The sequence below is a fragment of the Primulina tabacum genome, chromosome 9 (genome assembly GCF_025594145.1).
Source record: "Primulina tabacum isolate GXHZ01 chromosome 9, ASM2559414v2, whole genome shotgun sequence".
In the NCBI taxonomy this organism is placed as follows: domain Eukaryota; kingdom Viridiplantae; phylum Streptophyta; class Magnoliopsida; order Lamiales; family Gesneriaceae; genus Primulina; species Primulina tabacum.
The window spans coordinates 3,516,030-3,539,363 of NC_134558.1; the positions used below are offsets into that span (position 1 = coordinate 3,516,030).

At 38.7% G+C, this 23,334-nt stretch overlaps 3 protein-coding genes across 3 annotated transcripts; all 3 read right to left on the reverse strand.

Annotated features, from left to right (window-relative positions):
- Window positions 1–420, reverse strand: LOC142556866 (uncharacterized). The gene has a single exon (XM_075668363.1). It carries the CDS (start codon window positions 418–420, stop codon window positions 1–3), a length of 420 nt encoding a protein of 139 aa, XP_075524478.1.
- Window positions 421–9,199: 8,779 nt separating this feature from the next.
- On the reverse strand, window positions 9,200–9,643 carry LOC142556867 (uncharacterized). Its single transcript, XM_075668364.1, has one exon. It carries the CDS (start codon window positions 9,641–9,643, stop codon window positions 9,200–9,202), a length of 444 nt encoding a protein of 147 aa, XP_075524479.1.
- A 3,046-nt stretch (window positions 9,644–12,689) lies between these two features.
- LOC142556868 (NAC domain-containing protein 19-like) lies at window positions 12,690–15,976 on the reverse strand. Its single transcript, XM_075668366.1, has 4 exons — window positions 15,747–15,976; window positions 15,335–15,639; window positions 14,590–15,238; window positions 12,690–12,844 (listed from the first exon to the last, which is right to left on the reverse strand). Exons 1-4 carry the CDS (start codon window positions 15,919–15,921, stop codon window positions 12,690–12,692), a joined length of 1,284 nt encoding a protein of 427 aa, XP_075524481.1. The 5' UTR covers window positions 15,922–15,976.
- Window positions 15,977–23,334: the final 7,358 nt, after the last annotated feature.

Below are 23,334 nucleotides of genomic sequence, written 5' to 3' on the forward strand. Positions count from 1 at the left end.
CTAAGCAAGAGCTATAGGAAAAGGACCCACAATATCCATTCTCCACTGGTCAAAAGGACAGGCGGCTAAGATAGTCTCCATCAGCGCGGATGGCTGGTGATGTAAACGTGCGTGACATTGACAACTGTCAGAGGACATTACTAGTTCTTGGGCGTCATTAAACACTGAGGGCCAACAGTAACCCGCGAGCAACACTTTCCTAGCCAAAGCATAAGCTCCCAGGTGATTTCCACAAGACCCCTCATGAACTTCCCGGAGCACATAATCAGCCTCTTGATAACTCAGACACCGAAGGAGAGGCCCTGCAAAATACCTTCGGTACAACACTTCTTCGACTATCACATAACGCGAACACTTTGTGTTCAACTCACGAGCTTCGCGAGGGTTATCAGGAAGCATTCCCTCTTTCAAATAGTTCATCATACCTGATAAGTGCAAGAATTGCACTTAATTTATATGTTAATCTTTTTTATCTATGCTGGTTTCGAACAGAATTACGCGTGGTTTTTTGTTGTTTTTGTGTCGTGCAGGGGATATACAACTAGTTGATGGTTTAGAGCAATTATAGATGTTTTTGAGCGTGAAACTGCGATAGACGAGAACCGCAGCGCCAAAACTAGCTCCACAGCGCTCATTTGTGCGAAACACAAGCGCCTAGGCGCCGCCCAAGAGGCGCCGCGGCGCACCAGTGCCGAAGTATAAGCGCCGAGGTGCTAAACGCCGAGAGTCAAGCGCTTAGGCCCTAAGGAACAAGCGTCGCGGTGCTAACCTTCATAATTGAGCGCCACTTACTCGGCGCCGCGGCGCTAATAGCGGTGAAACAAGATTAAATGGGCTTCGATTCGCGGCCCAGATGGGGGGATAAAAAGGAAATCGAGGGTTCAGAAGAGGGGATGCCGTTTTTAGAGAACATACAGAGAAAAGAGTCGGAGCTAACACGAGACGAAGACCAGGCGCGCGAAGATCGATTACAAATACAAAGAACGACGAATCTGGGGATAGAGACGACACTTCGGATTTGTTATCTGTTCTTTCGTGTTTATATTTTCTCGCATTTAGATGTCTAAAACTTTGAACATGCATTGTTTTTATTTCGATTTCGTGATGAACTAATTCTGCAGTCTAGAGAATGATGTAGCTTTGTGGATACGATAATTTGACGTGATTATTTCATATGGTTGAATTTCATTTTATATTTAATTGTGTTTCTCTGTGTTTATTTAACTGCAATTTACTGGCCATAAATTGTGTGTTGTTTGATTAATTCTATAACTCGGGAGTGGGACTAGGATTATAGATCATTAGACAAACATCGTTGAATGTTTATATCGTTCGGAAGACGTATAACTTTAGCGAGGCTTAGGTAAGAACATTGTTTGCATCTATCAATTAAACATAGATTTTATTAGGAATAATTGAATCGAAGTTTGATTGATACATTTTATTCGTCACTTGGGAAAGGGGGAATAAAATAATTAAGTGTTCTTAGTCATTAAATAATTGGAATTCATGAATATAAATTAAACTGGGAAAAATTATCGTGGAAACTTGGTGAAATCATTTCTCTAGATATTTTCTCTCATTGTTATTTTTCAACTCGGTGATTTGATTAGTTATCTATTTTCAATTAATTCATTTGAGTAAACCAAATCTCTTTTAATTTTTTTTAAATAAAGTTGAGACTATTTTAATTACAAGCATTGATATAATTTTAGTTTACACTCCTCGTGGGATCGACACTCGTACTCTACTTACATTTTACAATAACTTGATATCGTGCGCTTGCGAGCAATCAAGAAAACACGAAAAAAAATTTTGGCGCCGTTGCTAGGGAGTGTCAATATTTGAATTTATATTAGTATTGTTACCAATTAGTCTAGATTTTAATTTAGAGCCTTTATTTTTATTTTATATCGATTGAGTCATTCATTTTTCTCTGTGTGACAGTGCATGCGAAGATCGCAAAGCCCTGACTTGCTTATCTTTGATCCAGAAATCGAAAGAACTGCACGGAGGCCAAGAAAAGATAGAAGGGAAGAAATCCTAGCCATGGTTGAGAACAGAGAGAATGACAGACATATGCCGCTAGAGGCTATACCGATCAGATATCACTTAAGACCACTGATCAATGCACATTATTCTGGCATTGCTCAGGGGAACATAAATGCCAACAATTTCAAGCTGAAGCCTGCCCTGATCAATATGGTTCAACAAACCAGTTCGCTGGAACTGCTACTTCAGAGCCTCACGTTCACCTGAGAACCTTCTTGGAAATCACAGATACGGTAAAAATTAATAATGTTCCTGACGATATTATTAGATTGCGTTTGTTTCCATTTTCTCTCAGGGACCAAGCAAGAGGATGGCTCCAATCACTTCCGCTGGGGAGCATTACAACGTGGCAAGAGCTTGCAACAAGGTTTCTGTCTAAATATTTCCCCCCTGCAAAGTCTGCACAGTTGAAGATTGAGATCAGTACTTTCAGGTAGAATGATTTTGAGCAACTCTATGAGGCGTGGGAAAGGTATAAGGAGTTGTTGCGGAGGTGCCCAAATCATGGTTTTGAAGACTGGGTACAAATCGAGCTTTTCTATAATGGATTGAATGGTCAGACACGTACAACAGTGGATGCAGCGGCAGGTGACACAATCTTTGCCAAATCTTCTGCTCAAGCCTATGACTTGCTTGAGCAGATGACTATTAATAGCTACCAATGGCCATCTGAGAGATTAGAAGTTCAGAGAATTGCTGGAGTTTATGCTGTGGATACTATCACATCAGTCACTGCACAAGTATCAGCATTGACTACACAGATAGTGACTATGAATAAAGTGAGTACATCAAACACTGAGGGAGCATCATTTGTTGTTGAAGAATCGCAAATTCCTGAAGAAGTGCAATACATCAACAACAAGAATTTTGGAAGCTATGGAAGATATCGAGGTAACTCTCCCCCTAATACTTATCATCCGGGATTGAGAAATCATAAGAATTTTTCATACGCAAACAAAAAGAATGTGTTGAATCCTCCACCGGGGTTCAATACATCAAATGGGAAAGGAAATCCATCATTTGAGGACTTGGTCGGGACATTCGTTTCTGAATCTGGTAAGAGGATGGCTAGGACTGAGTCTAGGCTTGACAACTTAGAGACCCACATGGCAAGTATTGGTGCTACCTTTAAAATCCTTGAATCGCAAGTAGGCCAGATAACAATGCAACTCACGTCTCAACCGTCAGGCGCAGTCCAAAAGACTGCAGATCCAAATCTGAGAGAAGTGAATGCCATTTTTATACAGCATGAAGAGTTTGGTGTGGTAGGCAGAGAAGAGAAGGAGGTTGAACCCACACCTGTTCGGGATGAAAAGCCAACTCCAACCAAAAGAGCCCAAGATAAGAAATATGAGAGGTATGATTTAAATCAATGCATTGATATTTCTTTACTTCCCTACCCCCAGAGATTTTTACAATTACAAGCTGAATTTCAATAGAAAAAAGGTCTTGAAGATCTCAAGAACCTACACACTAATAATGAGTTTGCAGATCAGGTGGAAGGTGAATTTACCGAAGGAACACGAAGAAATCGTCCTCAGAAGTTGCTAGATCCCGATGAATTTATTATGCCATGTGAAATAGGGGGTCATTTAGTGGAAAAAACTATCTGTGACTCAGGAGAGAGCATAAATATAATGCCAAGTTCTCTCTACGAGAAACTTGGATTGAGCAGGATGAGGCCCACGGGACTAAGCTTACAGATGTCAGATAAATCGATCAGGACACCGTTGGGTATTGTGGAATATGTTGAACTTCAGATCGACAAATTGAAGGTTCTAGCAGAGTTCGTGGTACTTGACATGGAGAATAGTCAAAACGTTCACGTCATTCTAGGACGACCATTATTGGCTGCTGTTGGAGCCAGCATTGACGTGAAATGAGCAAAGATGACCATTGAAGTTGAAGGTCAACTGGTGGCAATAAGGGCATCCAAGAAATCATACGACCCACCTTGAGCAGTCTAGTGATAGTCGGGCTGACGACGTTAAACCAAGCGCTTGTTGGGAGGCAACCCAACCAGTATCTTTTATTGCTTTCGTTTTTTTTATTTGCTTTTCTTTTATTTTCAGTAGTATAACTGATTTTACGTTATCTTTTTATTTAATTTGGCATGTGAAGATTAGATACTGATTTATGTGTTTTTATGTAGGTACAAGTTGAAACAAGGCAAGCAACGAACTCACTTTGGCAAAAGTTGCACCTGAATGGCGCCTAGGCGCGGCCAAGGAAGCGCCGCAGCGCTTAAAGCCGAAAGGTTAAGCACCGCGGCGCTACTTACTCAGCGCCGCGGCGCTAGTTCGTGTTTTTTTTTTAAAAAAAAGAGGGTTCAGTTCATTCTTCTAAATCAAACTCAGAGAAAATGCCGCCGTCTCCCAAGCGCCTCCATCGAGAAAACGTCGCCACCACCACCGTATTCCTTCTCTAAACACCACGAGACACCACACTAATCTCTCCCAAGCAAAATCCATCTTCATATCCTACTCTTAAGGCCTTTGGAGAAGAATTTTGACGTAACTTCTACATCGAGCCGACACCGACCAAATTGCAATCATCGTGTGGATACCATATCGTAAGGTATTGTGATTCTTGACGCTTTTGCTCGTGATTTAGAGTAATTGTATTCTTGGGTTGGTACACATAAGGTGTTTGAAAAATTGCCTCTGTGAGTTGTTGTTAAGAATTATTGGATTTGGAATAGTGCATGTTGGCGGGATTGGTAATTGATTGCTTGTGTTAATACTGTGGTTGCTTGATTATTGGAATATTGTTTGAGTTATTGTGGAAAGGTGTTGAGCGAGTTGATTTTGAATTGAAAAATGCCTCCGAAAAAAAAAAGTAAACAGGGTCCATCTGGGGAGGGCGAGTCGTCTAATGCCAGCTTTGATAGACGACGGTTCTGGGATGCAGTTGCCGCCGAGAATTATATGAAACTATTAGAGAAAAACATGCATAGAGAGCGCGGCATGGATCAGAGCCACCCAAATTGTGCTACATTGACTCGTGCTCGAGCAATGAATTGGGGCGAATTTGTTAAGCCCCCGGCTGATGCTGTGATGTCCCCTGTGAGGGAGTTTTATGCGAATCTGAAAGTTAAGCATGAGAAAATTCACGTGAGGATTCGAGGGCGGATGGTTGCCTTCGACAGCACAACGATCAATTCGCTGTATTCGATGCCAGATTATGAGACAGACGGGTACACACTGTTCATGAGAGAACCGTACCCCGACGACACAGTCATAAACACACTTTGTGAACCGGGTACAGTTTGGAAACTCAACAATCAACGAGCCCCGGTCAGATTCCCAGCGACGTCGATGAAAAGGGAGGCCTACAACTGGTATCACTTTGTGGCCTCGCGGTTGATGCCATCTGGGCATGTGTCTGACGTGACAAAGACAAAGGCAGCATTGGTCTTTTGTATCCTCACCGGCAGGACAGTGGACGCAAGCCGGGTGATTATGACATCTATTTTGCAGGCGGCTAGAGGTACATCCACTATTAGCATGCCCCATTCATCGACTATCACCGACCTCTGTCATGCAGCGGGGGTCATGTGGGATGATAATGAGACATTACTGCATACAAAAGGTGATATATCACTGTCTGGACCCCTCCCGATGGATAGGAGAAGACAAATGGTTATTCGTGGTTCAAGAGAAGCTTCAGGCAGTGGTGCACCGACACAGCCTGCCCCACAGAATTCACGTGCACAGACTGACAGCCCCCGGATGGATGAAGTCGAGCGTAAGTTGGAGAGATTATTGTGGATGACGTGCGAGCACCAGGAGTACGTGTATGATTATCATTGCGTGCTTGCGCAGCATTACCCTGCTACTAGTCCATCTGGTGAGTCATTCCCACCGCCGCTTACATTTGGACATGGACCTGATGATGATGAGGAGGAGCCTGAGCTGTCAGGCAAGGACAGCGAGTCCTGATACTTGCTGTATGAGATACGTACTCCCCTGTTTTTCTTGCTTTATTACTGTACATTGGGGACAATGCACGTACTTAAGTTTGGGGGGGTCGTCTACTGTCGTTACTTTTTATTTACTCTGCTTTACTCTTTGTTACTTTTGAGTTTCAGTTTTCGTTCTTATTTTAGGAATTGCTTGATCAGTTATTCCCTGCACTTCTCGTTTAAAAAAAAAATTGTTTATTGCATGTTAAAATTGTTAGGACTAGTCATGGATAAGCTATCGTGAGGCCGATGATGAAAATAAAATCGTGAGTCTGAAGCAGGAATGTTTTCATGATTACTTGGGAGTCACATTTTAATGCACTGTCATGTTTGTTGATATTATCGGTGCTCAGAGAAAATTTGTGTGCCTGTGATGCTAATTAAACGAGAGAAGTCTGATTTTTAGTAATTCTCGCTTGACATTAACTGACACTTTTTCGAACACAGAGATGATCTAGGAAATTTTTCTCAATATCTTTGGGCCTATCTTCCTTATTCATTATCAATTGTTAGCTCATCGAGCCTCGAGTAGATTGAGATGCTTGTTTTTTTCTTTGTGCACCTATTTCATTTATCATTTTGATTGAAAATTGTGTGTGATTGGTTTGTATGAGTTGACTAATGGATTGACAGAAGTCTAGAACTTGTTTGAACACTTTTCGAGGCGAAATACGGATAATATGTGACATAGGAATGATTTAGGCGATCTTTGGAGCCGTTTTGAGCCTTTGAGCCTATCAAAAAAAAATGAAATATCCCCAGTGTCCCACTTTGAGCCTACTAAAAATCAAGTGGTGTGTGTCAATGACACACAATTAGCCCCCACTTGTATCTATTCTACATCCAACAACAACTACCCAATGAAACTTATGCACTTATTGTCCTACCTAAATTTTGAGAGAAATAAGTTCATTGGCGTTGGAATGATTCAAATACTCCTTGAAAAGAAAAATAAAAAATTGAATGTGCAGAAAGGAGTTCAAAAAAAAAAGAAAAAAAGAGATGTGAAAAAGAAAATATATGGGAGAGGAAAGATATGAATGAGAAAAATATAATAAGTGGATGGTGAATGAAAAGAGAATGAAAATGAGTGAAATTGATGAAGTTCAAATATTTCTCTCAAATCTTGATCTCCATACCTTTATTGTAGTCATGAGCCGTAGCCTAACGTTACAAGCCTACAAGACCTATTAACCTTGTCACATTTATCCAATATACTAGTGGAGAAAATTTGTTCAAGTCAAGCTTATGGATACCATGATAAACATGGTTAACGAGTATAGACTTTAATCATTTGCATGCAAGCATCTCATTGTGTGACTTCATCTTTGGTATACTTATGTTGACTATCTTTTGAGCCAAATAATCACCAATAAAGTCCTTTGTGATCTGTGTAAGTAAATGTGTATGTTAATGAAGTGTGAGTTGCACCGAGTTGAGGATTTCTTAAGTTTATAAGGCGATTAGGCATTGTGAATCTATTTGCGCATTCGATGAGGTAAATAAACATTGACACATCACACACGCACGTGACTCTCGAGCAAATACGAATCACATGAAAATAAATAAATCTGAGGCCACTGTCACTTTTTGTATATCCATGACTATAGTTGTCAGTATTACCTTCTTGCTTAAGTCTGCATTCCTATTTTTACTTTATTTTGCTCGGGACTAGCAAAAGTTCAAGTTTAGAGGGTTTGATAAGTACAAGAATTGCACTTAATTTATATGTTAATCCTTTTGATCTATGCTGGTTTCGAACAGAATTACGCATGGTTTTTTGTTGTTTTTGTGTAGTGCAGGGGATATACAACTAGTTGATGGTTTAGAGCAATTATAGATGTTTTTGAGCGTAAAACTGCGATAGACGAGAACCACAGCGCCAAAACTAGCGCCACAGCGCTCATTTGTGCGAAACACAAGCGCCTAGGCGCTGCCCAAGAGGCGCCACGGCGCATCAGTGCCGAAGTATAAGCGCCGAGGCGCTGCCTAAACAGCGCCTAGGCGCTAAAAGCCGAGAGTCAAGCGCTTAGGCGCTAAGGAACAAGCGCCGCGGCGCTAACCTTCATAATTGACGGGCGCCTAGGCGCCACTTACTCAGCGCCGCGGCGCTAATAGCGGCGAAACAAGATTAAATGGGCTTCGACTCGCGGCCCAGACGGGGGGATAAAAAGGAAATCGAGGGTTCAGAAGAGGGGACGCCGTTTTTAGAGAACATACAGAGAAAAGAGTCGGAGCTAACACGAGACGAAGACCAGGCGCGCATAGATCGATTACAAATACGAAGAACGACGAATCTGGGGACAGAGACGATACTTCGGATTTGTTATCTGTTCTTTCGTGTTTATATTTTCTCGCATTTCGATGTCTAAAACTTTGAACATGCATTGTTTTTATTTCGATTTCGTGATGAACTAATTCTGCAGTCTAGAGAATGATGTAGCTTCGTGGATACGATAATTTGACGTGGTTATTTCATATGATTGAATTTCATTTTATATTTAATTGTGTTTCTCTGTGTTTATTTCACTACAATTTACTGGCCATAACTTTAGCGAGGATTAGGTAAGAACATTGTTTGCATTTATCAATTAAACTTAGATTTTATTAGGAATAATCGAATCGAAGTTTGATTGATACATTTTATTCGTCACTTGGGAAATGGGGAATAAAATAATTAAGTGTTCTTAGTCATTAAATAATTGGAATTCATGAATATAAATTAAACTGGGAAAAATTATCGTGGAAACTTGGTGAAATCATTTCTCTAGATATTTTCTCTCATTGTTATTTCTCAACTCGGTGATTTGATTAGTTATCTATTTTCAATTAATTCATTTGAGTAAACCAAATCTCTTTTAATTTATCTAAAAGTTGAGACTATTTTAATTACAAGCATTGATATAATTTTAGTTTACATTCCTCGTGGGATCGACACTCGTACTCTACTTACATTTTACTATAATTTGATATCGTGCGCTTGCGAGCAATCAAGAAAACACGCAACAATACCAGTCCTCCAATCCTCATCCTCTTGTTCAGCTGCAGGCGAACTCGTGTGAGGTGTGAGTTCGATTTGGAATACCACATTTCTATTCTTCCAAATTCCCATTGTTCCAGCCATTTTGTCTATAGAGTGTCCGCCTTTTCATTTTCTTTCCTAGGAATCTGTTCAAACGTAATCTATGTGAATTTCTCTCTGAATCTGTCCACTTCTTGAGCATACTCAATAAGTTTTTCATCTTTCACATCATATACTCCCTTCATCTGCTGTGCTACCAGATGTGAGTCAGAAAAAATAAGTACCCGGGTAGCTCCCACGTTTCTGGCTGCTCGAAGTCCTGCAAACACAGCCTCATACTCTGCCTCATTGTTGGATGCTCGAAAGTCCAACCTTACCGCTAACTTCACCTCCTCCCCAGCTGGCGAAATCAGTACTACTCCCACTCCACTTCCAGCCTTTGACGAGGAGTCATCCACATACACTTTCCAAGGGTCCTCATTCTCCTGATGTACAGTCTCAGCCAAAAAATCGGCTAAGGCCTGCGCTTTAATAGATGTTCTCGGCTCATACTGAATATCATACTCTCCCAGTTCAGTAGTCCACTTAATCAAACGGTCAGACATATCTGAATGAGTTAAGATCCTCTCCAATGGACTATTGGTGAGAACCACAATTGGATGAGATAGGAAGTAGGGTCTCAAACGTCTCGTTGTCATCATTAAGGCCAAAGCCAGTTTTTCCAACCTTGAGTACCTTTTCTCTGCCCCTTGAGTGCATGTGAGACATAATAGACTGGCTGTTGATTTGATCCCTCTAGCTTGACAAGGACCGAACTTACAGCTCCCTCGGTGACAGATAGATATACCCACAAGGGCTCACCTGCTGCCGGTTTGGCCAGAACAGACAACTCAGCAAGGTGCTTTTTCAAATCTCCAAAAGCTTTCTCACAATCCGGATTCCATTCAAATTTTTTCGCCTTTTGCAAAGTCCGGAAGAACGGTAAGCTTCTGTGAGCAGATCTCGAGATAATCCTCGCCAGCGCAGCAATCCTCCCTGTTAACTTTTGCACATCATTGAGTCCTCGAGGAGGAACCATATCTTGAATAGCTCGAACCTTATCGGGGTTAGCCTCAATCCCCCTCTCTGTCACCATATAACCCAGAAACTTCCCACTCCTCACCCCAAATATACACTTTAGAGAGTTCAACTTCAGCCCATAGAACCTGAGGGTGGAAAAGGTCTCCAATAAATCAGGTATGAGCTGAGTTGGATCCTTCGACTTGACCATGATGTCGTCCACGTACACTTCGACATTCGTTCCCACCTGCTCAGAAAAGACTTTATCCATCAATCGTTGATATGTGGCTCCAGCATTTTTGAGTCCGAAGGGCATGATCACGTAACAAAAAGTCCCTTCAGAAGTGATAAAACTCACTTTATCCTGGTCCTCCGCAGCCAAGGGGATTTGGTGGTACCCCTGATAAGCATCTAACATGCACAGATATTGGTGTCCAGCTGTGGAGTCCACCAATTTGATCTATTCGGGGCAAATGATAACAATCTTCAGGACATGCCTTGTTGAGGTCTTTGAAGTCCACACACATCCTCCACTTCCCTTAACTCTTTGGGACTAGGACGACATTCGATAGCCAAGTAGGAAATTGCACTTCCCGAATGTGCCCAGCCTCAAGCAACTCACCCACCTATTTTCGTATAACTTTATCTTTCTCAGATCCGAAGTGTCTTTTCTTCTATTTTACGGGGCGGACATTCGGAAAGATGTTCAACCGATGCTCCGCCACACCCAGGGTCGTCCCAGTGAGCTCTTGAGCTGACCAAGCGAACACGCTGAGATTGGCATGTAAGAAAGTAATGAGTTCCTCCCTAACCCTTGTGTCAAGGTCAGGGGCTATTCTGAGCATCTTATTTCCGAGTCCCAATGTTATGACCTCCGGCTCTTCATCCATCACCTCCTGAACCTCCTTCCTCACCACGGGCAACCCGCTCCTTCCTCTTCTGATCATATTAACCTCCACACGTGCCCTCTTTCCCTCTTCTTTTATTATTCCTTCATAACCCCGACGTGCAACTTTCTGGTCCCCGCACATGACTCCAACCCCCTTCTCTACAGGAAACTTTAGCTTCTGATGATATGTGGACGCCACCGCTCTGAAATCTTTTTGGGTTGGTCGCCCCAGAATTCCATTGTACGCTTAGGGGGTGTCCACCATGGTAAATGTTGTCATCTTTGTTACTCGCCGAGGTTCATGTCCCAAAGATAGAGGAAGGACAATATGACCCAGCGGCGGGATGGCATGTCATGCAAACCCATATAGAGGATTAGATCAGATTGGCTCAAACTCAAATCCCTCCACCTTCATCTGATCCAGAGTGCTCTTGAACAAGATATTCATGGAGCTGCCATTATCAATAAAGATCCGTGCCACATCATAATTGACAACTGTGGTCGTCACCACAAAGGCATCATTATGTGGAGCCACAACGCCTCGGAGGTCTTCCGGCCCAAAAATTGATGACAGGATCCTGGGGTAAGTCTGTACCTCTAGATATTTCAAAGTTCTCCAACCTTCTCCCATGCGCTTTCCGAGCTCGCCCGAAATCTCCATCAGTGGTACCCCCCCGAGATCATATGAATCATTCCTCTCGTAGGGTGGTTGACCTCATTCACTCCCCTCCTCGGTTCGACGGGCTCCCGAGGCATATCCTGACCTCGACCTTCCCTCCTCTGCTCTCCAACCATCTGATTTATCCACGGAGGGCCTCGACCTCACCTAGGGGAAGGGCGAGATCTCAGCTCACTCCCGAATGAAGACTCTTCTTGCCTACCCAGCGGCGGAAACCTAGCACTACTCTCCATTCTCTGCGACTTCTCCCCCCTCTCCCCTGATTCTCTCACCTCCATCACTTTATCCGGACTCCTATTCAGAGGAACATGTGAGGAAAATTGCCCTCTACCTCTAGTTCTGTCCTCCTCCCTTTCACCTGCACCCCTCTTCCTTCCTCCTCTCTCCGCTCCCTCAACTCTTCCTCCCCCTGGCCGCTGCTCCGTCCTGTTGTACCACTGGGCGTCCTTTAGATGCACATACTTCCCCGCCCGAGCCAACAAATCATCATAGCTCGACGGAGGTTTCTTGACCAAAGACTTGAAAAATTCTCCTCCCCTCAGCCCTTGGGTAAAAGCACTTATCATGATGTCAGGAGTAGCCGCTGGTATTTCCAGCGCTGCGCTATTGAAACGCTGGACAAATTCTCGCAAAGTTTCAGACTCTTGTTGTTTCATCACAAATAGGCTCGAATAATTTTTTCGGTGCCGCTTGCTGCTAGCAAATCAGTGCAAGAAAGCTGTAGAAAAATCCTCGAAAGACTGTATGGAGTTGGGCTGCAGGGTATTAAACCATTGCTGGGCTGACCTCACCAACGTGCCCAGAAACATCCTGCACCTGACTCCATCCGAATACTGATGCAAAAAAGCCGCATTCTCAAATCTCCCCAAGTTTTCTTCGGGTATGTCTGTCATACTCTCCCACGTTTGACTGTCGGAAATTTGGAAGAAGCCCTTCTTTCAAGATGGCTAGTGAAAAAAGGACTCCCTCTCTTGGGTACCGGCGCTCTGCTCCCCAACTGCTGCTTCAACATCCGTATTTCCTTTCACATCTCTCCCATATCCATATTCTCTTCGCTTGAGAGGGGCTGTGTCTCTTCAATCCTGCTCTGCTGGCCCTCAGCATTTTCCTCTCGCTCCTGGAGAGTGGCCTGCTCCTCAGCGAACATAGATTCTTGGTTCCTCTTCATGGCCTCGTCCACTGTCCGGGTAATAAATTGACTCAATTGTTTCAGGGTCAAGTTTCCCACATTCTCATTGGGACAGGGTTGCTCGGTCCTAGTCCCGTGATGAGGTTGTTCAGTTCTTGTCTCCTGACGGGGTTGTTCCTGCCTCGTCTCGAGACGCGGCTATTCATGCCTCGCCTCAGCATGAGATTGTTCAGGTCCCTATCTGAGGACGCGATGATGCTGAGTTAACTCTTCTGCTCCCTCTCCTCCCTACCATCTCCACGTCTCAACACAAATGTTCCCACAGACGGCGCCAAGTGATACTCACGGGAAATTTTGGGTCCGATTCTAGCAAGTGTCACTAGTCCAGACGCATGTTTCAAATTTGTCCCGAGCCTGAAATCACGAATAAGACTGTTAGAAGGGGGCCAGGAGGGTGTCCTAGCGTAGCCCCTCCGACGCTCAAGTCAGAGGCTGAGGATATAAGTGGAGAGCAGCTAAGGATGTTGCTGAAAAACAATATAGTGAATGAATTAACTAAACACTCAAACCTGATTTTAATGGGTCTGTCTTCCATTTGGGCTAGGGATGGGCCAAGGGTAGTGGGCTCATCCACGAGGTATCACTCTAGTTAGCATCTTGGCTTCATGGGTCTGAGATTTTTGTAGAGGCTCTAATGAACTTCCCCATCTACTTACAAATGTTATCCATTGTCTTGATTTGTTTCATGTTAATACATGACAAGGATAATTTTCAACAACTGGTAAAAGTGAGTGGTGATCTTTATTCAGGAGTCCATTTACGAATTGCGACCCTTTTGTTTGTGCTCAAAATAAGCTCATGGGATTGAATTGAACGAAAATTCTGAGAACTGATGTATCTGGTTTGGCACATAGAATACCATGATTGATTACATAGGGAAGTATTTGTTCTATCTTGGGAGTTTTGCCTGAGCTTTCTACTTGTCAATTTATCTTCAAATCCTGTTTATGTAATGATTTCCATTGATCCGACCCTTTTTCATGATTACCAGATGCCTCACTTGAGAGTTGAGACCTGCCGAGTACAAGAGATCTAGATTATCCAGAATCTGAAGGTTGTCAGCCGTGCTTTCGGTGGAGAACTATTGGCTGGTGGTGCTGTGAGGGAAAGGCAGGCTTTTGTTTTTCCAGTCTTTGACCCTTCCATGCATTTAAATGACAGCGGTCCGTGCAAACGATTGTTGTTGTGGTTTTATGGTTTATCAGGATCATTAGAGCTTTCTTGGTGTGGGTGAAAGATTGTGAAGAAAGTTTTGAAGATACAGGAATGCGAAGGAAAAGCTTTCATCCAAGACCTGAAGTTTCCACTTGGGCCTGAGATCATTTTTGGACACTCTTTTAGCCAAGGAGTTTGTTTTTTGGGGCTTTATCTTCATTTTTTTTGAAAGGCATGTCAAAAATAAGTGTTCTTTGGAGATGGGGCCAAAAAATTCACATACGAGATTTCCGAGCGGATCATTCATTTTAAAGAGAAACCCCTATTGACAGACTACTGAATTAACATTTATCTTTTTTTAAGTAAGTTAATTTTTAGGTTAAATATTTATATGGACGTAATTTTTAACTTTGTCAAAATTATTTTTGTGATCCTACACGATTCAGATTTTAGTTGTTTTGCATCACTACAAGGTATCAGTACCAAAAAATGTAGAAAACTAAAAAGAAATGGTAAATTTAGAAACAAATGAAAGAACCATGCAATGTACTATTACTAGCTACCACGGGTCAACCGTTACAATTGTCTGTAGAATAGTTAGCAGACAATTCACTAGGACAAGGAGAAGAATCCCACAGCAAATTAGACCTCCATGCATCACCTAAACTCGATGGAAAACTAAAACCAAATCCCATATTCACATCAAATTGTTCCACATGATTTTGCACCAACTCTTCACGTTGGCCAAGATTTCCTTGTGCATCCTCGGCAAACACAGCTGAGATGTGGTGGCATTGCTCACTCAACGTGCTAAAATCTGTTATATCTGAGCCCGTATCAAAATATTCAAGCATGGATCTCGAGATATTCTCCAGCAGCAAGGAATTTGAAGTGTCATTAATGGTACATTGTGAGACTGGATCAGATGTATATCCATGAAAAATTGATATTTGATTTGGTTTGTCTTCCATTTGATCATAAACTAGTTTGCATGGTTGAGGAAGAGAGAAACTAGCAGCGGATAACTGTTGAACGTCACTGCCGGAGAAACTGAATCCAACGGGTGGATATTTTGTTTGATCTGAACATGTCACATTGCTGGAACTGAACTCAATCTTGTTTACAAGAACAGGGTTTGTATCCGATGCTGGAGACTCCCAAGAATTAGAGATAGCCCTTTGTGTATTCGAGTTAGCTTTCTTGAAAATCCGACATATCGCCCATGCTTCCTGAAAAAACTAACAAACATATACGTACATCACAATTTTTTTCATTATTGTCGTAAGAAAAAGATGAACAGCGGGTACAAAGTTTAAGGTTCTTACATTTGCGGGAATTTGTAATTTGTCCAAATATCTTGTGGATAAAGCTGAGTCTGAGACAGAAGGTAACCGAAACTCATGCATCATCCAATCAGTTTTGATCCCTTTAGTCGCTCTGCCTTTGTAGAAGACAAGGGATTTTTTCAAGCCGATGCATTTCGATCCTTCGGAGGAGTAGATTGGCCTGTCTGTGCCCGTGGCTTTCCAAAATCCAGCGCCGGTAACACGGTTAGGACGTGTACTGTTCCTGTATTTTCTGTCCCTGGGACAGTAGAAGTACCATTCTTTTTCTCCGGTCGCCGCCAACTCTATATATACACAATATTCTTACACAAATCAAATCTAACATCGAAGGTCCACGTAGCACATGGGTGAAGAGATATCAAGAATGTGGTCATGTATTTCTTGAACTTACTTGGAAGATCCCATGGATCAAACTTATAGATATCGAGTTGCTTTATAAGCTCGATGGAGAGCGGTTTCTGTTGGATCTTCTTTTTCAGATAAAACCCTACAAGTTCTTCATCAGTTGGATGAAATCTGAACCCTGGCAGCAAAATATCATCCACTTCGCCGTTTCTCTCCTCCATGTTATTCAAAATATATGTAGATTCTGAAGCAAATTTTCAGGACAAGAACTTTAAAAAATCTTGTGCATATATGATGTACACTTTTAAGTTTAAACCTAATACTAAATGCGAGAGTATTATGCAGTATATGAAGCCCTGGCTTGCATCCCAAGAACCGAAGGATCAGCCGCCATTTCTGGTAGAGTTTAAGGAGCTTGTTTCTCTAAAATTGCTTGTACTAATATATAAGCTTAAAAAAACTGATTAAATCCATTAAGAACAACTATCAAGAAAATCACAAGTCAAGAAAATATATTTATTTCAGTTTGATGGGATTCTTGATAAATTGACTCTTATTTAGAAAGTTTATATATGGTTGGGGATTTGACTGGAAAAACTCCTAATCTATGTATATGAGTCGGGCGAAAACCAATCGAGCAACTCCGAAATCCGACTCGTCTTCCTTTCATCCCAAATTGTGTTCAAGATTGAAGTCCAAATCTCAGAATCCAAAGGAATTTAAAAATAACCAGCCCTTGTTAGAATGCAATAATGATTTCCATATGTCAAAGTTTGAGTTTTATTAAATATATTTTAAAGTCAAGACAAAGCAAGCTTCTAATTAACATATGTTTCGATTTAATATTTCAAATTTTGTGTGAAAATGTGGACCAAAGCCAACTCCCAATGCAAAAGCTCAAAACTATATTCAAATAATTATTAAATCAGTAAATTCCCATAATTAAGAATATATATAATTAATATTTGGTGGAATCAGTCTAAGGATCCACAAATGCCTCTTCTATTCCATTCCCAGGCTTCTATTCCACTGACTTGTCAGATTTAAACAATATGTTTATTTGAATTAAAATAATTGACGAAAGATATATTTGTACATAGGGTTGGCCAGAAATAACTTATGAAGGGAATAATTAAAATCACTAAGCTATTCAAATACTAATGTATTTTGGTTTCTGTTTTAATAATGTAATTTGTCGATACTTGTTTTCATATAATGATTTGGATTTAGTTTTGTTTTTTAGCCTAAAACCACAAAAGTCACATAATATTGTTTATTTAACATTGATGCTCTCATGCGTAGCGATAATAAATACTAGTTACTCTGCACACGCGATGCGTGTGTGTACAATTTTTTTATCATTATCGATGGAATAAAGTGAAATTTGATAATGTAATTTGTCGATACTTGTTTTCATATAATGATTTGGATTTAGTTTTGTTTTTTAGCCTAAAACCACAAAAGTCACATAATATTGTTTATTTAACATTGATGCTCTCATGCGTAGCGATAATAAATACTAGTTACTCTGCACACGCGATGCGTGTGTGTACAATTTTTTTATCATTATCGATGGAATAAAGTGAAATTTGACAAATTATGGAGGAACTAAATTGATATTTGAATTGTTGAAATAAAAAAAATAAAAATAAAAGTATGTGTTGAAACAAAAAACAAAAAACAAAAAACAAAAGTGTAATATTAGTATCATATAAGGGTAAAATAGGAAGAAAAAGTTGGTGTCCTCTATAGGTAGTTATTATCATATCCTCACACTTAATAATATAGTATAGAAGTATCGATAGTATAGATATATTATACACATTAAAATAAATTTAAACAAAAACAAAAGGAAAAATAAAACAAAATGACACTCAATATTTCAAAATGAGAGAAAGATATTGTTGTTTTCTTTTAATTTTATTTATATAGAGTTTAATGTATATAATATATGTTTTATTCTCCATGTATGAGTCATGTAAGAGAGCATCAATATCAAATAAGCAGTGTTTGGTTGATTTAGTGGTTTCAGATGAAAAGACTAGTCATTTAAATATAAGTTATTGGATGAAAATCACATATTTGACAAGTTACAATGTTAAAACTAAATACAGATCAAGTTACATAACTAAAATTATAATTTTTTGTTTTCATTATTAGTCTTTAGTGTAATCTTATTTTAACTTAGCTAGCTTGTTTTGATAGGAATGTGAATTTCTTTTTGTCGTTCAAAATTATTAGCTTCCTAGCGATACTATCACTTGAATAAAGTAGCATAAATATCTCTTGTTTGAAAAAAAAAAAAAAAAAAAAGAAGCATGGATTTGATATATGTAAAAACAAAAAAATCTCCCATCTCATTCCAGTGTTTTAATAAAAATGAATAGTAGTCTAGCTATTTATCGTTAAGATTGTCTCACGATCTTTATTCGTGAGATATGTCAGTCTTACTATTTTTATAGTAAAAAGTAATATTTTTTGCATAAAGAATAATATTGTTTCATTGATGACTTAAATATAATAATTTTTTCCATAAAATTGACTCGTGAGATCGTCTCACTGGAGTTTTATGTTAATTTTATTTATTCACTTATTTAAGTGTCATATATATGTAATTATTTATATATAAAATATTGACTTTTAAAGTTGACTCCTTAAAGCACTTGTATGGTAAAATGTTCCCAGTGGCACCAATATATATAATTAAATTCGTCGAACTCTTCATTTGTTTTAATTTGTGAACAGAGAATTATACAAAATCTTAAAGCCACACAGATTTAAATATTTTGGATTTATAAATTAGATAACTTATTTGGGTCAATATAATATTATATTTTGAGTGAAACTAGACATCATGTTGGGACGCATATGTCACAAGGTCGAAAAAAAAATTATATCACGCATGTGTACGTGATTTTATAAAATTTATGGAGTGTTGCAACTTATAAATAAAATTGATTATTCACTTTCATTTAAAAAAAAATTGTTTTTGAGTTTCTTATCCCCGAATTTTTCTGTTGTTTTTGCCCAATTTGATTCAATTTCAGAAATTGGTCTCATGTTAATTCTGATTCTTCAAAAGTGATTTTGGTATTTTTGTAAAAAAAATGAATTTTTTTAATACTCTTACTCTAACCAATATTTTTTTCTAATCCAAAATTATCTTTTATAATATATAATTTATCGCATTAAGTTCAAACTCACCTCAAATCTAATTCCGGAATCAGCCCGGAGTAACTCTTGTCCAATTTCAAATGACATAAAAATTATTTCCCAATGTATCCATCCCCAAACGTGTGTGTGCATATATATATATATATATATATATATATATATATATATATATATATATATTGGAATTCACGAGCCAAATATGATTATAAATCTAGTATTTTGTAGCCTGTTTTCAAATCTGAGGCTTGGTTTTCCTCAAAGCTTCTTGCTTGTCGGAATGAAACAATGCAAATTTCCTAAATCCCATGATAAAGTTTGAATTTCTTGTAAACCACCTCAAATTAGTTCAATTAATAAACCAAGAAATATTATTTAATATAGTTATCGTACCAAAATAAATGCGGGGTTTAATTTATTTTCTCCGAGTCAAATGCAAAGTCGGGACTAAATTAAAATTAATAATAGCCAACTCCAAAAACCTAACCCTCATTTGAAGCCTTTGATATCTCTTAATCTTTGACTTTGGGTTTGCTTCCCAAACATCATGTCATGTGAAAAACTATGTCCAAATTCTTCCTATATATTGTTAACAATATTACCTGATTACTAATCATCCATAGATACATATTGTGTGTACATGTAAAGATTTTCAAAATATAATTTTGTGTCTGATATTTTTATTAATCCATATTAAAAGAGAGAAAATATTGTTTAAAAGAGAAGGTTTGTTTGAATTGAAAAAGAAAAATAAAATCAAACTCAAAATTAAAATTAAAAAAGTAGAATGAATATGGTGTTATGATATAATTTTGATTGTAGATGATTATGTAGATAGAGTTTCTATTAAGATTGATATCTCAATTTTTCTATATACAAATTTATATTCTATCATTGTATCCTATAAATAAGGATTCTCGGTTATGAACAAAATAGTTAGGAGTTTATTCTCTGAACTCATATTTCTCTCATCATAATTTATAACACATTATCAACGTGAATGCTTTTTTTTAAGCTGTTCTCTTGAAGAGTGCTGCTCGTTATTAAGTATTTTTAATGTTATATCAATTGATGCTCTTGACATAGCACAATCTTTTAATTTTTTTGTTAATGCTCCTGAAGTGACACGACACAATTTTACATGGTTACTTAGCAAGATCTAAGATTGATCTATCAAGTCAAGAATAATGATTTGAAAATTAAAAATCTAGTCAGATATGTGGTTTGTGATATAAAGTATGTCTATTTTCCCGAAGAATATTAGACTTTGAATTTGAAAATCTAATATAGATCTATCAATATTTCTGAGAAATAATGATATAATATGTAAGATTATGACTTTCCTAATGAATATTTATCAATATTCATGATTAATTTGGAAATCGGATATAAGATTTGTCAATATTCCTGATAAATATTATTGCAATATCAAATGTTTGCCTCTCTTGAAAAACATTGATTTTACATCTAAGATATGTTAGTATTTTTTATGAATATCGTTATATATATATAGAGTTTTTATCTAGTGAACACCTTCCATAGATATCTATGTGAGCACTGGAGAAGGTAGTGGTGACATGTGGGTTGTGGTGGAGATAGGAGGTGGAGGAGCTCAATGTTACATGTAGCTTAAAAGACAAGAAGTTGAAAGACTCAAAAGAGAAGAAAAGCGATTCACATTCAAATTTTGTTTTTAAACTTGAAAAAAATAAGGTAAATAAACAAAAAAATGAGGTGGGTGCCAGTTTAGCTGTGTGTAGGGGATCATTTTAGTGAGTGTGTGTGTGTGTGTATAACCCAAAATTGATAATATATTGTTGAAGGTGTGTCTTCCAAAAGCAAGGCACCTGGACGCAACAACTAAGAAGTTCAAGAAGCTAGTGGCGGTTGCAACAGGTTAACCAATAAGGGTGGTCAGTTAGCAAGGAAAAGGCTCTCGGATAAGGAGGCGTGATATATATCTTCCTACGGTCATTGTAGAAATAACACAACACTGGTCCAGACTCTACACAGAAACCAACAACGGGATACTCCAAATAAGAGAGCAAGAGAGAATAGAGAGATCAATAGATATAGGCTTGATTGTAATTTTTTTTCTTGCATTGAGAGACTTGAAAGCCTTGTATGCTGTAATCTGTGTAGAGAGTAATATATTGATCAATAAAGGTTGGTTGTTCTATCGTGGACGTAGGCTGCATTGTAGCCAAACCATGTAAATTCCCTTGTGTTTTTTATTCTTCTGGTTTCCTTTTCTTCTGTGATTCTTCAGAGAGTTCGATTGCGATCAAGAACCGGAATATAATTCAACAAGTGGCGCCGTCCGTGGGAAACGAACCCACGACTCGAACAACAATCAAGAAGATGGGATCTGAAACGAACTCGTCTTTTTAAAAAAATAATAATTAAAACTCGAAAATACTAATTAAAATAACTTAACATTTTCATAAATCATAATAATTTAACAATTAAAATCTCAAGTACATAAAATAAATCTCTAAATCATCGGTTAACGAAAAATCATACTTCGACCTTTAAAAATATCAACTAACAATAAAAATAAAGCACAAAAATATCTCTAATAAAATCATGAACATAAATATTAAAATCATTAATCTATCTAGCTAGTGAGGAAACAAAAAAGCCCTCGGGTGTGCACTGCTGCACTCGATCACTCAATTCGTCAGCGCCTCCCATAAAATAATCAAATCCTGCATCATCAAACCTAGTGAGTCTAAAGACTCAGCACGTTCTAAACATGGATAGCAAATAATACATATACAATCACATGCATTAAAAATCATACTTTTATTTTAAATAGCTTTTAAACATAAATGAAGCATTTAAATCATTTAAGCATAATTAAATCATAAATCTTAAAATCATTTAAAAATAACTTTAAGCATAAATAAATCCTTTAAAAATAACTTTTGAGCATCAATAAATCATATATCATAAAATCATTAAAATCGTAAAGTTTTAAATTATATATCATTTTTGGTGAAGTTTGATCCTTGAAAGTGACTAGCTTTTATCCTCAGGTCGACTGATCAGTCTTCAGCTCCACATGGCCCATGGGGGTGTGCACTAGGCTCCACCGTGGAAATACGATCGTCGGGGCTCCCTCGGGGGCTTTCTCCCATAGACGGGCTCCCTCTGTAGCCTTTTTCCATAAATGGGTTTTCTCTTGGGCCTTCTCCTGTAAATGATCTTCCTCTGGGGTCTTTTCCCCTCACGACATCCCCACAAAATCGTAAGTTCACCGTCCTCACATAAACAGGTCCCCCAAAATCACATATCATATGTCACAGTCAATTCACATCCCTCAAAAATCATTTAAATCATTTAAGCATAATTAAATCATAAATCTTAAAATCATTTAAAAATAACTTTAAGCATAAATAAATCCTTTAAAAATAACTTTTGAGCATCAATAAATCATATATCATAAAATCATTAAAATCGTAAAGTTTTAAATTATATATCATTTTTGGTGAAGTTTGATCCTTGAAAGTGACTAGCTTTTATCCTCAGGTCGACTGATCAGTCTTCAGCTCCACATGGCCCATGGGGGTGTGCACTAGGCTCCACCGTGGAAATACGATCGTCGGGGCTCCCTCGGGGGCTTTCTCCCATAGACGGGCTCCCTCTGTAGCCTTTTTCCATAAATGGGTTTTCTCTTGGGCCTTCTCCTGTAAATGATCTTCCTCTGGGGTCTTTTCCCCTCACGACATCCCCACAAAATCGTAAGTTCACCGTCCTCACATAAACAGGTCCCCCAAAATCACATATCATATGTCACAGTCAATTCACATCCCTCAAATATTTTCTTTTTCTTTAAAAATCATAAAATAATACAACTTTCCAAAAATAACATTTTGAAAAGTAAAAATTGCACAGCTTTACAATAAATCATAAAGTAACATATTATCACCAAAATCATCATTTTATATCATAAAATATCATTTAATATGCATTATGCTCCTTCGGGACGCTGCCAAGCTTTTACACATTTTCTCATTGTAAAATTACCTTTGGCCCCTAGAAGTAAAAATTCTCGATTTTATCTTTTTCTCACTTTTAATGACATGGGCTTACTTTAGCTTAAACCTAGGTGTTTCAATTAATTCTTTAATTAACGCTTTGTGATGCGTTTAAATCCCGGATAAATCCAAAACTCCATATTTTGATCCCAAATTTTAAACATAACATTTTTAATACCTATTCTACCCTTGTGAGCTATGAACCACACCCGTGGATCCATGGTTCCAATTTTAGTCTTATTAAATTCGAAATTGACCCATATATGAACACACCGAGCCATCTCACTATTTACTCGAGCCACCTCGAGCCAAACCGGAGCCAACCCACCTAGGCACCCTACTGATCAAGCCCAGCCCTTAGAACCTAGCCCTAGCTCGTTCAAACTCTCCTGGACAAATACCCAAACCTGCGCAGAAGAGGCT